We start from the raw sequence: 14,692 nt of genomic DNA, 5'->3' as shown, positions 1-14,692 counted from the left end.
ATCTTTTCTTACTACGACGTTTAATGCCCTTATATTCCTCGTTCATCGACCACCGCTACCGGGCATATTCCTCTGACACTGTGCGGAGAGATCAGGGTTAGGTTTTAATCCGAGTGATTTTTGCTGGCCTGGCTGGCGATGCGTTTGCCCGAGGAGTATGTTCTTGTTTGACACACTACGTTGTCTTTCTCATGGACTGGTCATTGATTGGACTTCATGGTTGGCGGCGTTGTCATGGGCGGATTGGTGGTTTTGTCATCGTTCTGCGTTGAGTTCTTGCCTGGTCATTATTTATTTACTGAATGGGAATACATACTGCATTAGAGATAAACAATACGCCAGCATAGTGGGTGATCTTTTTTGGCTGGTGAATTGCCTTATTTTTGAGCAATCGGAATAAGGTAGACGAAATAAAGACAGTTTGGGAACATTTCGTTTAGGAGTTGGACTTCTTAGAAGTTCTGCATGCAGTGGTGATGTCATGGTGTTGGGTACTGTTCCCAAATTTGTTGGCCTGTGCTCAGGCCATCGAGGGCCCAATTCCACGATAGTATTATGGCCAGCAGTAGGCTCTAGCGATATTTTGACCGAGAATCCGGAGAGGGACTATTCTGTAGCACTGTTTATCACGAAAATAAAGCCACTGAAGCACTTTTATCTTCTCATCAGCGGGCTTGTGAAGTACTGTGGTATATCTCCGTTGTCCTCTCCCACTCACATCGCAGTCTGCGACACCCCCCGACGGTGGGCATGGGTGTTGCCCCGCATTGGCCAAGACAGCTGTCAAATCGTCAGTCCCTGTTGCCATCTTTTTCCCTGATCAAGTAGGTGGCAGATGTTGTCCTGCGGATGTCTTGGATTGTGGAGTCTGGAGATGCGATGCGGGAGAGCCCAACCTTCAGGGTCTGAAGATGGACGGTAACAGAGTTTGAGGTTAGTCCAAAAAAAAATACTATGTCTGTGAGGCATTTCATGTCTTCTTCTTGGACATTGTAGTATGAGTAGCTGCTTACCACTGTAGGTAAAGGATATAGCCTTTCTGATAGTTTGTCCCTTCCGTGATGGCTATACAAGCCCCAAACACCGAGTGCACCAAACATGAGGCAACTTCATGATGGCGCGCAGAGAAGCAAAGACCATAAACATGATGGCATGCTCGGGCTGATGGATTTGGGCTTAGGTTTTGGCTAGAGTGCATACTGACCTGCAGTTTTCATTGCGCGCTGTGTCGTGTCTGATCCAAGCAGCTTGGGCACTTTTTTGCATGTGATCGGTTCGGCACGCGGGCACATGGAGGTGATTCAAAACCTTAAATGTGGGGGGGCGGTTCGTCATGCCGCAGCGCAACCCCGGACCTTCCAAGTAACAAGCATTCCATCTACACTGTGATTCCCAACGGTTCAGTGTTTTTTTAAGCGTCCCGCCGAGTCTGTGCCTCCTGTACGACCTCACCCAGAAGCTTGGCCTGGCTTGAGTGGCCTACCTCGTTGGAGGTGATGCTTGACTGACCGAGGGACACTGGCGGGCTGCTGCCTTTCATTTCGCTATCCTTCCTTCTGTCTTCACTCCTTTCTCCTTTCTTCGAGATTTCCTTTTTTTTTGCCTTTCCCTTTCTAGGAAAAGACACTAGAAAATTTCCTCATTTACGCGTTCATCGCACCTCTTTATCTTGGGTGATCCTCGAGTCCTTCCGTCGGACATTTTCCTCCAGTGAACCGTGCACTCTGCGCAACAACGGCTTGGGTTTTCGTGCAGCTGATGACGTGGAGGCGAATCAGTGACAGCGAAGCAAAGCGCAACACAAACCTGCAACCAAATGTTTGAACATTCTGAGAAAATCTTAACAGCATAAAAAGATCAATGGCTGCATTTGTGAGTTGCTCTTTCTTCTTTTCTCAAATTCTATAATTTTCAGCTTTCAAGCCTCGACATCAGCAATTCGAGGTTTTCACCACAAGCTCGCTGGGGATATCTGCGGGTGAATCGACGATCATGGATCCCTGCAGGACGGCTTTTCTAGAGTTCTTCGAGTTTTAAAAAAAGTGGGTCTCCCTCCAGCGGCACCAAAGGTCAGCCCAGGGAAGAATATCCACCGGCTCGGGTGCCTGGCCTTACTGTGTGCCTGCAGGTTTAGGCTCGTCCTGCCAGCTTGTCCCGCCAGGTCGCAGTGCAGCAGTAAGGCGCCAGCGCCAGCTCCATCGCGGCGCATCATCACGCACCTTGCTTGCGCTTGCGTTTTTGACTTCGTCTTTGAAGCAGTTCAGCCGACAACAATACAATTTCTACAAATGATCGAGCTATCATAATTTTGCGCCGCGCTAACCATAGCTTTGCGCATCACAGGATCCGCCCTTTTTAAAACACATGGCCACAGCACGCAACCAGCGCGGCGAGCCGATGGACGCCTCGTCGCTCCGTTCTTCGTCAGAGACAACTCGCGCACAGAACGATGCTGGCCCGACAACGTTCATGGGCGCCCCGACGCCGACCTATGCGGCCTTTTCGCCGACGCCGATGCCTGGGGGCTCGGCCAACTTCGCCGCTGCCGCGAAGCGCAGGAGCACGATCCTGGTGCACCAGAAGTCCCCCCTGCTTCTTGCGACGCCGCCCCAAGTCACCAGGGCCCTGGCATATAGCCATCCCTTCATATTGGTGCTGAATCGTGTCTTGGGACTGATTACATGGAGCTCAGGGGATCCGTGGCAGTCCTTCCTTATGCTTTGCGGCTTTTGGATCGTCATGATCCTTGGCGACAAGATCGTCCAGTGGCTGACACCACTGCTCCTGGTCTTCTGCTTGATCGCAGGCATGTGGGGGCGCCGCTTCAGCCCGCTGAGCAGCAGCAGTTGGGGAGAGCCCGGTCCGGGGGCGGGGGGCGACAGTGGTGCGGCAGCTGCCCGACGGGCAAAAAATTTATCTGTTAACAGCGTACCGGACAAGAAAGGAGGGGCTGTCGGCGGCAAGACGGGGACCCCCAACGGCCATGTTCGCAACGCCAGCGTTGCTGATGGTGCCACGGCCCGGCACCAAAAAACGCTGGACGAAATGGTGGAGGTGCTCAAGCAGTTCTCCACGCGGTGTGAGATTCTCCTTGAGCCGCTGATGGAGCTGACTGAGTTCCTCAGCACACAGCGGACGCCAACGTCGGCTACTACTCGTCCGGCGCTCATCGCCCTCCTGGTCCGGGTCTTTTGGTGGTTGCCGGTTTGGTTGGTGTTGGCATCGGAGCGTGTCGGCTTGATCACCACCCACCGCGTGGTCCTGGTGTGCGGGACAGTCCTGTTATCGTGGCACTCCCGCCCCATGCGAGTCACCCGTACGGTCCTCTGGCGGAGCGTCGCAGTCAGGCGTCTTGTCGCATTGGTTACCGGGCTACCACTCGACATTCCCGGTGTTGGTATGAGTCAACATCCGCCGGCTGGGAAGGCCACGGCTACCGCATCTACCGCCAACTCAACCGCTGGGAAGGCCCCGGCTGACGGCCAGACGACCGGTCTTCGCAACCATCTCTCACAGGAATCTGAGCTAACTAAAGCGATTCGCCGCACACATAGACGAGAGAAAAGTACCGGCGTAAGGTTCACATTCGTGGTATACGAGAACCAGCGTCGTTGGTTTGGCCTCGGGTGGACCAACAAGATGTTGCCCACCGAGCGGGATGTTTGGACCGATGAGCACAATAATCCGGTGCCGTCGATTGACCAGTTCGAACTCCCGGAAGTAGAAGACGGTGGCAACGTCCGCTGGCAGTGGGTTGAGGGCTCACGCTGGCGAGTCGAGGGGGTCCCCGATGAGATCGCTATGCCCGAGGATGGGAAGGGCGATTGGGACTATGATAAGCCCGAGGCCATAATGGGTTGGGTATTTTATGATAACATGGTGAGCAGAGATACGTCGCGTCTGGAGAGCATCTGCTGACAAAGCTACAGTGGCAGAATGGTCGCCGAGGCCTCGACGGATGGAATCGCTTCACACGCAGGCGCAAGTGGTACCGCGATGCGGAGCTTGTCGAGATCGACCACACCGACGTGGATAACAATGCCACACCCAACCCTTCCACCGACGCCGACGCAAGCACGTCGTCCGACCAGGCCAACACCCCGCGCCCGCTACACACGCCCACCGCATCGTCGTCTTCAGTGCCCACCGTTGGTCGCAACACCCCTGACCCATCCTCCTCCGACGCCAACACCCCGCCGACCCCTCCAAACCAGCCAAACCGTGAACCAGATGATGACCCGATCGAGACAGACTCCGTCTTTTCAACCTCCAGCCGCTCCTTATTTCCTTTCCCATCCTTAGCCTTCCGCCGGCGCGTCAGTGGCATGGGCCCCATGCCCGCCGGGGACACAGCATCGACGTCGTCGGGGTCAATGACCGGCACGCGACCGCAGCAGATTCCTCATCGCCGGGTCTTCAGTAGCAGTAGTAGTGTTGGCAGCATCAGTGGGGCGAGTGCAAGGAGCAGGCGGACGAGTAGTGCTGCTGCGGAGGATGATGCTGCTATTCTAGGGACTCGGGCCAGGATCGCGGTCCAAGAGGCTGGTGAGGGGGCAAGTGCGAGTAGTTGGGGGATAGGGGACGATGTTAGGATGGGGTTAGAGTAAGCCTCGAAAAGAGGGCTGGGTACATATGATACGAGTTTTGGTTCTTTCTCGGTGGGAATATTCATGATAGGTTGTTTAATGACACTCGGGATGGGTTGGCATGATGATACGAGACTTGGTCGGCGCAAGCTGTGGTTCGTTCAGGGGATTTGGTTGCATGATGGCTAAGGATGCTAGGGTTGGTTAATGACACACTGTGGTTTTCTCTTCACTATATGATGTGTTTTTCGTGCTGCTTATGCACAGACTTCATCCATTTGTGCTGCTTTAGCATCGCTCATTCACCCGTCTGCTCCCCTGATTTGCGTAACTCAACATTCTCGCTTTGTCTTTCTTGTATCAGTCACGTGATAGTCGCGTGAATCCTCCTTTATTCCCCACCCCATTTGCTGACTTCCCCCATATTCCTATCCACATCCCTTGCTACCCCCTTCTCTCCCTGAATGGAAATTTATAGCACTCTTACTTACGATGCACCCCCTCCAAATGAATCCCAAGATGAATCATATCCCTCGCCAAGCTGTCCATAATCCTTATCACCTCTTTACACCGTCCGCGCTCCTCGTTCCTGGCCCGAAGCCGTGAGAAATTCTCGTTCCATTGGCGGGAGTGCTCCTCTTCGATTGGGTGTATGGGAGGGATGGAGGAGAGGATCGTTGAGGAGCTAGTATAGCTTGCGGGAAAACTGGTAGAACCAAGACCGAGTCCGAAGGTGATGTAGCCGTTATAGGGCAAACTCAAGGAGCTGTAGGGGCTTGGGCCGGAGCCTAGGCCGGTGTAAAGGCCAATAATGTCGCGGAAGGAGGAGGGGCTGGCGGGCCGATGGAAGTGATGATACTTGTGGTGATGGCGATGTTGGGACCGTGAACGAGACCTGGAACCGGAGCGGTTGGCATAATCGGAGTAGTAATCGGAGGAGGGGTCATCGTGACACAGCCACCTACCACACTTGCGTGAGTGGGAGCCGTGGCGCCGTTGGAGCATTGTTAGCTTGTTACGATTAAATGAGGGGTTTAATTGTATAGCTAGATGTGTATGATGAGAGGAGCAACTATCATATTAGGATTGTGTGGGAGTGAGGAGTTAGTAAATTATCGATTTGGGTCGTGAAGGGAAAGGAATGTTTTATACTTGGACAGTGAGTGGACATAGATAGCTCATTTAGTGAGTATGGTGAACTGGTCAAAGCTGTTAAAAGGTAAGCATTCTTTGTATGACTCTGCCAAAGTGTTACCTAGGTGTTACAGATGCACTGGGCTACTTTTCGGACTGCTTTTAGGCCAACAACACTTGACCTTATCGATGTAAGATCCGATTGTTTGTGATGTTGGGACGTATATCGTACATTTTTGTGTGAGCAACGATAATGGCATGAACTGGTTTTGCCTACCTGTATCCAGTCATTTTCCGACCATGGCCTATGTTTAACTTTTGAAAAAGGTATCTACAACATTTCCATCCTGAAGAATGATGAGTGCTGTGACGAGGAGCCACTACTCTCCGACCAATTTTGGAAGCTATTCATCAGGGCTATGCTATCGCTCAACTGGTGCCACTGACCTGGGTAGCAGGGGTTACATCACCTCCCGCAGGCTGGTAAGGTTGGTATTAAAACATACCGATCAACCACAAGTTTACATTCAACGTTAAGTTGTCGATACACAGTCTGCTTTCTGGATCTCTGGGGGTGAGGAGCATATCGGATAACCTTTAGAGAACCTGTTCCGATCTCCGCGGACCACTGAGATCAACACTTCTGCCTCTATCAAGAGATCAATCGAAACTTGCGTCGAATGGATAAAGCAGCAGCTTCAGCTTGACCAGAAATGTTGTTTTCTTGTTTTCCTGTAAAGTGTGATCTGGTTTAAAGGTCCATCAATCAGGAGCTCAATTCAGGCACAAGACCCTTCCTTCTTAACTGCATTACATATTGAATTTTCTGACACAACTCAGCAAGCACTAGTCATTACATTTCAATTACGCTGAACACAACACACTGCCGATTTTGCTCTTTGGAATATTACTCCTTGTCCTCATATCGTTAATGAGCATGTCCGCAGAGACACCCACACTGCCCCTTTCAGATGGCAGAGGCATATCGACAAGTGAAGCCACTGTGTCTATTCTTCGGCACTTAAGGCTATGAAACTTTGGTGCCATCATCCGGCCAAGCATCTACAGCCAATTAATCACAGCATAAGCGGCGGTCTCTCCAGTTTATACAAGAAACATGAACCATTGTGGCAGATACAGTCCACCATGTAGCAATCCTCAGTTCCTCAGCAACTAAAAGACCGATAGGCTGTTCGTTGGTTGTGATTAGTCGGAGGGACATGAACCGCGCTGGATCTAACTATATAAATACACAAAGTGGTTTTATGGTGGTTGTTGGTGGTATTAGCTCCCCTTTTTCTTCCGTTAGGCTTTCCGGTTTCGTCTTCTTATCTGGCCTTACAATCAAATTGTTTGGGCCTCTTTATTGCCACTGCCAGCTACAGTTGGTTGTTGTTGTCATCTTTTCTACTATATCTCCCAGTCAAAGTGCCTCGCCCGGTGGCTGGCAGAGGCCTCGGTCACGGCGACTTCCTGGAGTACCACACGCGGTTCAACCACTCCCCAGAGGCTATCAAAGAGTGCCCCTGCAGCGCTGTGGTGTTCAGAGGCCACTTTTCCCCCCCTTCCCTCTCACCTCTTTCAACAACCCACTTGCCAACAGGCTAGACCCAAGGGCTTTTTGGTCTTCCTTCCAGCTGTTAAAGTCCAGGGCCTCCCAGATCAACTCAGGGGGCAAGCCTGGGACACTTCCGCAGGGCACCCTATCCCGTTACCACGCCTCCCTCGCTCCCCCCTCGCAAGCCCGCCCCAAGCCCAATGTGTTGATCATCTAGACTTCGAGCCTAACGACCCGGAGTAGGTCCTAACGAGGTACATACCTGGGGCTGGCCGGTTTCAAGAACCTTTCCCTGTACATAGCACACTGCACTCCCTCTAACCTACGCCGGCTTTACCCTATGCGACTTTTCCCGGCGTTACCTGTATTTAGTCCAACTCAGGTAGCTTTTGCCCGCCGGAGTCGTGGGCACGACCCAGCACCCCCGGGGGTGAACCCGGTTGAAAATGGAATAAATAATAAAATAAATAAATCCCAGTCGAAAGGCGGATTCTGGCTTCTCTGGTGATCACGTTCGCAGAATTTTAGTTTTTTTGGGGGCAAGAGTTATGGGAGTGGGACGTTGTACAATCTGCTCTGAGTTGGAGGTCGGTTTTTATTCTGGTGTTTGGGGGCTCGGAGAAGACATAGCCTTCCGTAACATCACTTGTATATGTTATTTAGTTTAGAAAGTTTTCCGAAAACTTCAAGTGTTAAATTGCCTTGCACAATCAGTAGCGTTTGTGCAGCCAGGATGATGGTTTATAGTGACTTCAGAGAACAAAGTCCACAATGCCTTTCCTAGCAAGTTGCAGTAAGTTCCCCTACCATCCCGAAGCATAGAAAAATAAGTGTTCATAATCCTTCAGTATCAACCCCCCCCTGCCTTCTCCCCAGCCGAGAATCCCCAATCCTCACCACATACCTAGCTAACCAATCCACATCCCTTCCCCTCAACCCCCCGCAACTCTTACACGCTATCCTCGCCATCTTGAGCCCGATCATCTCCGCATTTCTGGCATTCTGTTGGTTTCCAGTACCATTCATGCTGTCACCTTGTGCCTGGGCAATGAAAACAGTCAGACCAGTCCAGCTCAGCCGTTTTTCCAGTGTCGGGTTCCACAGTTCCTCCTTTATTGCTTGTGCTATGGCGTGGTAAATAATAATGGCGGCTCTCTCGCGCTTTTCGGTATTGTCAGGATCGATGATCACTATGCTGTCAACGGAACTTATTTGGGGGGCTTGGGCGTACAGGCTGGTTAAGGAGATGTGGGATAGGCAGAAAGAGAAGAGGTAGTCTTCCATTAGCAGGCCGGAGCAGCAGGTTAAGAGTGAGCTCTTGCCAGTCAGCGGAGAGGAAGAACATGCAGGGCAGGAGGGACAGTGGAGGATGAAGACGTTGCCGCAGTAGGGGGTTTGCATGTTTTGTTGGATGCTGTGGAGGACACTAAGTTGGGCAAAGCAGCCTGATGTGAGAGCGAAGTGCTTAGGTGGATCCCATAGCAATGATTGAGTTAAATTGCGTTCTGTTAAGCGTCTTAGCTGAGATTAACAAGGCCCAGGGGAGCCGTGAGCTCGGCAGCGGCTGAGCCAAAAGTACAGATCCCTAGCTTTGAAAGCCTCTCACAGACAAAGTCAGAACAGAACTACGAAACTGATTGTAAAACTGTGATGGAACTGTCGCCGTGACAAAGGAGAACACAGCAGTTAATTGAATTGTCTACGAGTGCGCTATGTATCTGTGCAGAGGCTCCTTCACGCTTGGTTAAACAGAGGTAAGCATCTTTAGATCATTGTGGAGACAATGTCTAACTTCAGCTGAGGACCAAACAAGTTGCTCCCGTCTGTTTGAAACCCAACACAGAGCCAGAACCATTATGGCGCAAGCACAAACCCACATACTAAACACACTACCAAGAAGCACTGCTCACAATGGCACAACCATATTCATCGTACGCAGCTTGAGAACAATCAAGACAGTCTCAACACCCATAGCGGCTTTATCGGCCCATGATGCATGTCTCTTACAACAACGATGGACCATGAGCAAGTCCCAAATCAATTTTGGTGTCATGAGAAGTATCCAAATCATGCCATTGCGTAGAAGTCGAAGAATGGTCTGTTGAGAGTGTGAGGTTGTTTCATCTGCACCATCGTTGATGGGTGGTATGCATGTGAGCGGAGACGGCATGATTGACCAGGACATGGATAGCATCATGTTTGCAGTATTGGGGCTTGTTGTTGGCGAGAAGAACTGAAGGTAGTGGCTTCGGACTGGGAAAAGGTGGGGCATACTTGTGCAAGAGGTAAGCGATGTGGATATACTGGTATTGAATAGCCTCAGTAGATAAGGGCTACGTAGAGTACCAGGACGGTTACACAGCCTTTGCAGAAAACATAAATCGGGTGAGAACATGAGGGGAAGGTGTTCATAATGGTGATTATAACGTCCAAGAACGTGCTAGATGACCATATCCCCTAACCCCTACATTCCAATGAGCTAACTTACTTATTCCACCAGGAAGATCGGTGCCAGTGGCTGGGAATGAATGTTCGAGTTTGTTCAACTGGAATGGCTCTTACTTTCCGTCGTATGATCTCGGTCTCTGTTTGAAACTTTACCCTGATTGCTCTACATAACGTTCGCTGAAGAGTAACTTGGAAGTTCCCCTTTCTCTGCTTGTGGCTCAGCATGATGATGCGAATATGTACAACTCTCTCACAATTCCCGTCACAATAAGATGCTTCAGCATAACAAATTTGGCGGAAGAGGATATTGATCAAGGACGAGACAGTGAAAATCTAAAATTGGAATGGATAGGACAATTTGGGCTCTTGTTTACTCCCTTGAAGTTCCAGATCATGCAAAAGTCTGTGTCAAAATCAAGCTATCTTCTGCTACAAGCTAAAACTGACTTGCCCCCTTATGAACACATACCAAGTTTCTTGTGTGCCTAAACCTCCTGTGCTTCAGACCAGTGCGATCCGATGGTTGCAGCAACTCCACATGTAGCAAGCTTTCTGGTGATATAAACAAGTTACTTCTCGGTAGTATAGTGGTTAGTATGCAGGCTTGTCAAATTGTCTCGCCTGAGACCCGGGTTCAATTCCCGGCCGGGAAGCACTTTCTATTCACTTTTGCATTTTTTCTTGGCTTTGTCCTCAAAGTCAAATTCTTGATTTTTTGCTCTCAGTTATGGCAAATTGGATGAATAAAATTCTATTACCAAGGGATCGTAAGAGGCAAGACCTTAATGAGGGAAGGAATCCCCCTAATAGCTGACACTTTCAACATTGTCACAACATTGAACAGCAACTGCTATCCGACTTTGCTCAAACGGATGTTGGTAATGTGACAAAGCTTCATTTTCCAACAGGAGATATAGCTCCTAGGTAAATCGGTATAAGCCAATTCTTAGAGACATAATAACAAAATCTAACTCTTCATTTTTTTTTTCATCCAGGCTATGCAATTTCTTAATCCTACCAGCCACTTGTCGTCCCGCTCCTTTTTCCTGCTTACCGGAAAGAAACAACCCTCCCCCAAGTATCTCCCATCCCCCATATGCCCTCCCTCAAAGCACTCAATTGCACAATCTGCGAATGATCCACAAACAAATTCACGTCTGCGCCAAACTCTCTCACATACCAATTAAACACCTTTGGCTCAGCCGCCTCAAACATGACATTCTCCTTTGGCAGCCCCTCCAGAATCCCTCTCACCACATCCGTCCTCCACTTCCTCACATTCTCCGTGATCCCTTCTGACTCGATCATGATCCTCTCCACCCCACACTGCGCTATAAACTTCTTCCCGAGGGCGACGACTTTTTCGGGGCCAGAAGTCCCGCCTTCGACCGATTCGAGTGATGCAACGTCGGTGTCGCCACCGGCACCGAATTGGATGCCTATTTCGGGCTTGGCGATCAGGCCTTCGGAGTGCACGAGGTCGACGAGGCGGAGCCAGTCATCTGCGGGAATGGAGAGGAAGCCGGAGGAGATTTCGATCACGTCGAAACCGAGGGAGCGGCATTTGGTCAGGTAACGGGTTATGATGTCGTGGGGGGAGGGATGGGTTAGCAGGTGCTCGATCCAGCCACCCTGATATTGAGGTGAGGGAGTTAGTACCACAAAAATAGGATGCAGGGAAGACTTAAGAGGAGTTATGGGGTACAGTTGAGACGTAGACGCCGTGCTCATGGGCGAGGTCGATCAATTCGCGGAGCTGGGGCTCTGGATAGAGGGAGAAGGAACCACCGCCGAACTTGAGGCCGTCGATGTTGTAGCTCATTCTGAGGACCGTCAGCCAGGAAGAGTAAAAGAAAGGGGTTACAAGTAGGGATCTGAAAGAACTCACGTCTCCAAGACATCCTTGAGGTACCTTTTGCCCATGACGGAATAGTAAGAACCCCGAATCTCTGTGACACCAACTTTCCGGGGCTTTGGCGGACGGGTGTTGTGACGGACAAAGGAGAAGCCCTTTTCATCATCAAGGAGAATTGGTGACTGCTGCTGGGCATACTTTGGCTTGCTATCCGAGCCGTTGGCAAGCGGGTATGGTGAAGTAGAGAGCTGGCGTTGATTATAAGGAGCTCTGGCAAACGGAAGGCATCTTGCAGTTAAGCATGCGGGCCTTACAGCCCTGAATGGCCCTGAGAGCAAAGACTCGATTCCTCGAAGTGACATATTGGGCTCCAATTCAATTTGATCCGCTTTATTTTAGAATTGAAAAGACTGAAGAGATCTCGAGCCTGAAGTTTGTTCTACAGTCTCGGTGTTGACTCGGTCACCAGGAGAGCTGGCCCGAAGTGACGTCATTTGCATCACATGCTGTTCAAAGCTCCTGGTATAAGACAAGTTGCCTCCTTTCTCTGATTATATCTTCTTCTGGGCTTACCTTCTTCCAAGGCCTACGAGGCCACGAATGGATAAGCGAAACGCCGCTAGTGATGAAAAGACCTTTTCATTCGCGGAAGGGTCCCGTCATCGATGGACTGGATCGATGGCGATCGAGTTCTGAAGCGGCCAAATCTATTTTGCTCCGCAACTCGGAGACTATTTCTCTCTTCAATCTTCTTTCGGGCATGTCGTGTTCACAAAAAACGCTAATGTCAAATATTTTACCACGAAGAGAAATTCTGACAAAGGAAATATTGTACAGGAGCCATGGCTAGAGTTGGACTTTTAGTGAGATCCTCCCATTCCCGTCTTGCTGCCAATATCGTGTGTTCGCGACATTGTTCAATCATAGCTCGTCCTTCTCGTCGACCTTAGCCTCCTCCTTCTTCTCCTCGGTCTTCTCCTCAGCCTTCTCTTCGGTCTTCTCAGTGGGCTTCTCCTCGGTCTTGGTATCCTCCTCCTTCTCCTCAACCTTTTCTTCCTTCGTCTCCTCCTTTTTCTCAATCTTCTCCTCCTTCTTAGCCTCTGGCTCAACCTCCTCAGTCTCACCCGGCTTTAGAGTCAGAACCTGAGCTTTGATGGTGATCTCCATGTCACGCTCGTTTGCCCCACGATTCGGCGAGGTGTGTTTGACAGGGTACGCAATGACGCCGCCGTTCTTGGGCTTGGCACTGTACCTGGACAGATCGGAGAGCGCCTCTGCGACACGACGTCAGAAACCATCCCAAAAGCAGTCTAGCGTCAATAGGATCCTCAGAAAGAGGGGCATCTCTAAGTCCGAAAAACGTGGGGAAAAAAGCAAGTAAACTCACCAGCACAATCACTATCATCAGCCACCCACAACGGCAGCGTCTCGTAAATAGCTCCAGGCGCAAAAAGTGCGACCCTCCGATCATCATTCTCCCGCCATTCCTTCGGCACCGGGCTCTCCTGCGGCACCTTGACCGTGTGCAACACCCTAGTGCCGGGCAACGGCCGAGGATAAACCGCGAACAAGCCCTTCCCCGGACCGTCGGACCGCTCCTGGTCCTCGATCCACTCGCGCACCTTGAGCGGCATCAGATGGTAGTCCATGAACAGGATGTGCCGGTCGTAGCCGTGCGGGTCGATACCGTCCCAGCTGCCAGGGTAGTCGCGCGTGCCGAAGACGGACTTGAGCGCGTCGCGGTACGGGAGCAGGCCCTTGGGCGGGTTCTGAGAGAGGTCGTCGAGCAGGTACTCTTGCGCGGCGATGATCCTCTCGACCGTGCATACGGGGTCATATTTCTTTGTAACGGTTGAGGAGGTGAAGGGGTTTGGCCACTTCCAGTTGGACATCTTCTCGGGCTTGCCCTTTAGACGCGGCGGCTGGTCGGGCGTGGCAGGGCCGATGGCGGTGGTGCTGCCCGTGAGGAGGGCCGCAGCCAAGAGGGGGGTGAACTTCATCTTGGAGGGACAGAGAAAGGTAGGTTGTTATGGAAAGTGAAAATTAGTGTGGAAACCAGAGAAGAGAGATGAGATAATGAGGTTGAAGACACCAGATCTTCAACCGCGACTACTTATGTCAAGGCGCAGGTGACACCGCAAGCCAACCAGCGCCGACACAGAGCATGAACAAGGAGTGGGGGACAGACAAGTCAAAAGATCAAAGCCATTGGCAGCGAGCATGGCGACGACGGCCGCTATTTAGATTCGACTTCATGCACCCGTGCCCACAAGTCCACGGTTGCCTCAGCTCCGGTCATCAAAAAGTTGCTGTGCTGTCCTCCGGAGATCCCTTCCGAACTTCCAGATTGGAGAAAGCTCGCCAATGGCACGCCCGATGGGGAATTTGGAGTCACGGTTCCGGCCCGGTGGGCCATCTCCGCAGAGTGCCAGAGTGCTCGTGCGGAGAATACGCCACCGTTTTGGGGTAGCAGCCGGGTGAATGACCAGGGGAGAAGTGCCATTGATCCCCACTGCGTCACTGGGGGTTGGAGTTCGGCCCGCCCCTGGCTAATAAAGCTTAGCCGGCCCGGCCGGGTGAGGAAGAGCATGACCACGATTTGCTGCTCTTAGCTTTGAGGCTCGTGAGGTTGATCGACCAAATGGTCACCTGTTGAATGGCGCTGACATTCGATGACTGTGGTCATACGTAACGACTTAACCATGGATTTGCAAAGTCTACGCTGCAAGAAGCTGATATCCTTAGTTTAAAAAACTCTACCTAGGGTGTATATTAACACGTTATATGGTGTATACTGGTGACCTTGATGCCCTATCTCCAAGACTTCCAACTCCAGCCTTTCACAATAGCACCGACGCCCGCCCCACGCTCGCGATATGGTTGTCCACCTGCGGCATCAAGATGTTGCAACACAATGTCGAGCAGCTCGCTATGTCTAAAGCTCGTCGAGTATCAGACCCTCCGTATAAGCCGCAGCAGAGTCGTTCTCCTATTCAGACACCTTGAAAGCCCTCCAAGTCAGCACGTCAAACACTATCTACCCTCCATCTTCCGCAGCAAACACAAGCTCGCCTCTATCCGGATCGCGTCTGATACCCACAAGAGTTCCCG

General features: G+C 51.2%; 4 protein-coding genes and 1 non-coding gene across 5 annotated transcripts; 2 read left to right on the top strand and 3 right to left on the bottom strand.

Annotated features, from left to right (window-relative positions):
* Nucleotides 1–1,860: 1,860 nt before the first annotated feature.
* Nucleotides 1,861–4,607, top strand: CTHT_0045840 (putative peroxisomal integral membrane protein; the record flags this gene model as incomplete). Its single annotated transcript, XM_006694901.1, has 3 exons — nucleotides 1,861–1,872; nucleotides 2,344–3,879; nucleotides 3,936–4,607. The coding sequence occupies 3 exons, from the start codon at nucleotides 1,861–1,863 to the stop codon at nucleotides 4,605–4,607; spliced, it is 2,220 nt and encodes a 739-aa protein (XP_006694964.1).
* A 462-nt stretch (nucleotides 4,608–5,069) lies between these two features.
* CTHT_0045830 (uncharacterized protein) lies at nucleotides 5,070–5,591 on the bottom strand (the record flags this gene model as incomplete). The annotated part of the gene is made up of 1 exon (XM_006694900.1): nucleotides 5,070–5,591. The coding sequence occupies one exon, from the start codon at nucleotides 5,589–5,591 to the stop codon at nucleotides 5,070–5,072; it is 522 nt and encodes a 173-aa protein (XP_006694963.1).
* A 4,708-nt stretch (nucleotides 5,592–10,299) lies between these two features.
* On the top strand, nucleotides 10,300–10,379 carry CTHT_0045820. Its single transcript is given in 2 exon segments — nucleotides 10,300–10,338; nucleotides 10,343–10,379. It is a non-coding gene; the product is annotated as a tRNA-Asp (tRNA).
* A 397-nt stretch (nucleotides 10,380–10,776) lies between these two features.
* On the bottom strand, nucleotides 10,777–11,943 carry CTHT_0045810 (uncharacterized protein; the record flags this gene model as incomplete). The annotated part of the gene is made up of 4 exons (XM_006694899.1): nucleotides 10,777–11,358; nucleotides 11,432–11,549; nucleotides 11,615–11,829; nucleotides 11,896–11,943. The coding sequence occupies 4 exons, from the start codon at nucleotides 11,941–11,943 to the stop codon at nucleotides 10,777–10,779; spliced, it is 963 nt and encodes a 320-aa protein (XP_006694962.1).
* A 559-nt stretch (nucleotides 11,944–12,502) lies between these two features.
* On the bottom strand, nucleotides 12,503–13,581 carry CTHT_0045800 (uncharacterized protein; the record flags this gene model as incomplete). Its single annotated transcript, XM_006694898.1, has 2 exons — nucleotides 12,503–12,855; nucleotides 12,969–13,581. The coding sequence occupies 2 exons, from the start codon at nucleotides 13,579–13,581 to the stop codon at nucleotides 12,503–12,505; spliced, it is 966 nt and encodes a 321-aa protein (XP_006694961.1).
* Nucleotides 13,582–14,692: the final 1,111 nt, after the last annotated feature.

Source organism: Thermochaetoides thermophila, assembly GCF_000221225.1.
Source record: "Thermochaetoides thermophila DSM 1495 unplaced genomic scaffold scf7180000011818, whole genome shotgun sequence".
NCBI lineage: Eukaryota > Fungi > Ascomycota > Sordariomycetes > Sordariales > Chaetomiaceae > Thermochaetoides > Thermochaetoides thermophila.
This window is presented reverse-complemented; position numbering and strand designations above follow the sequence as displayed.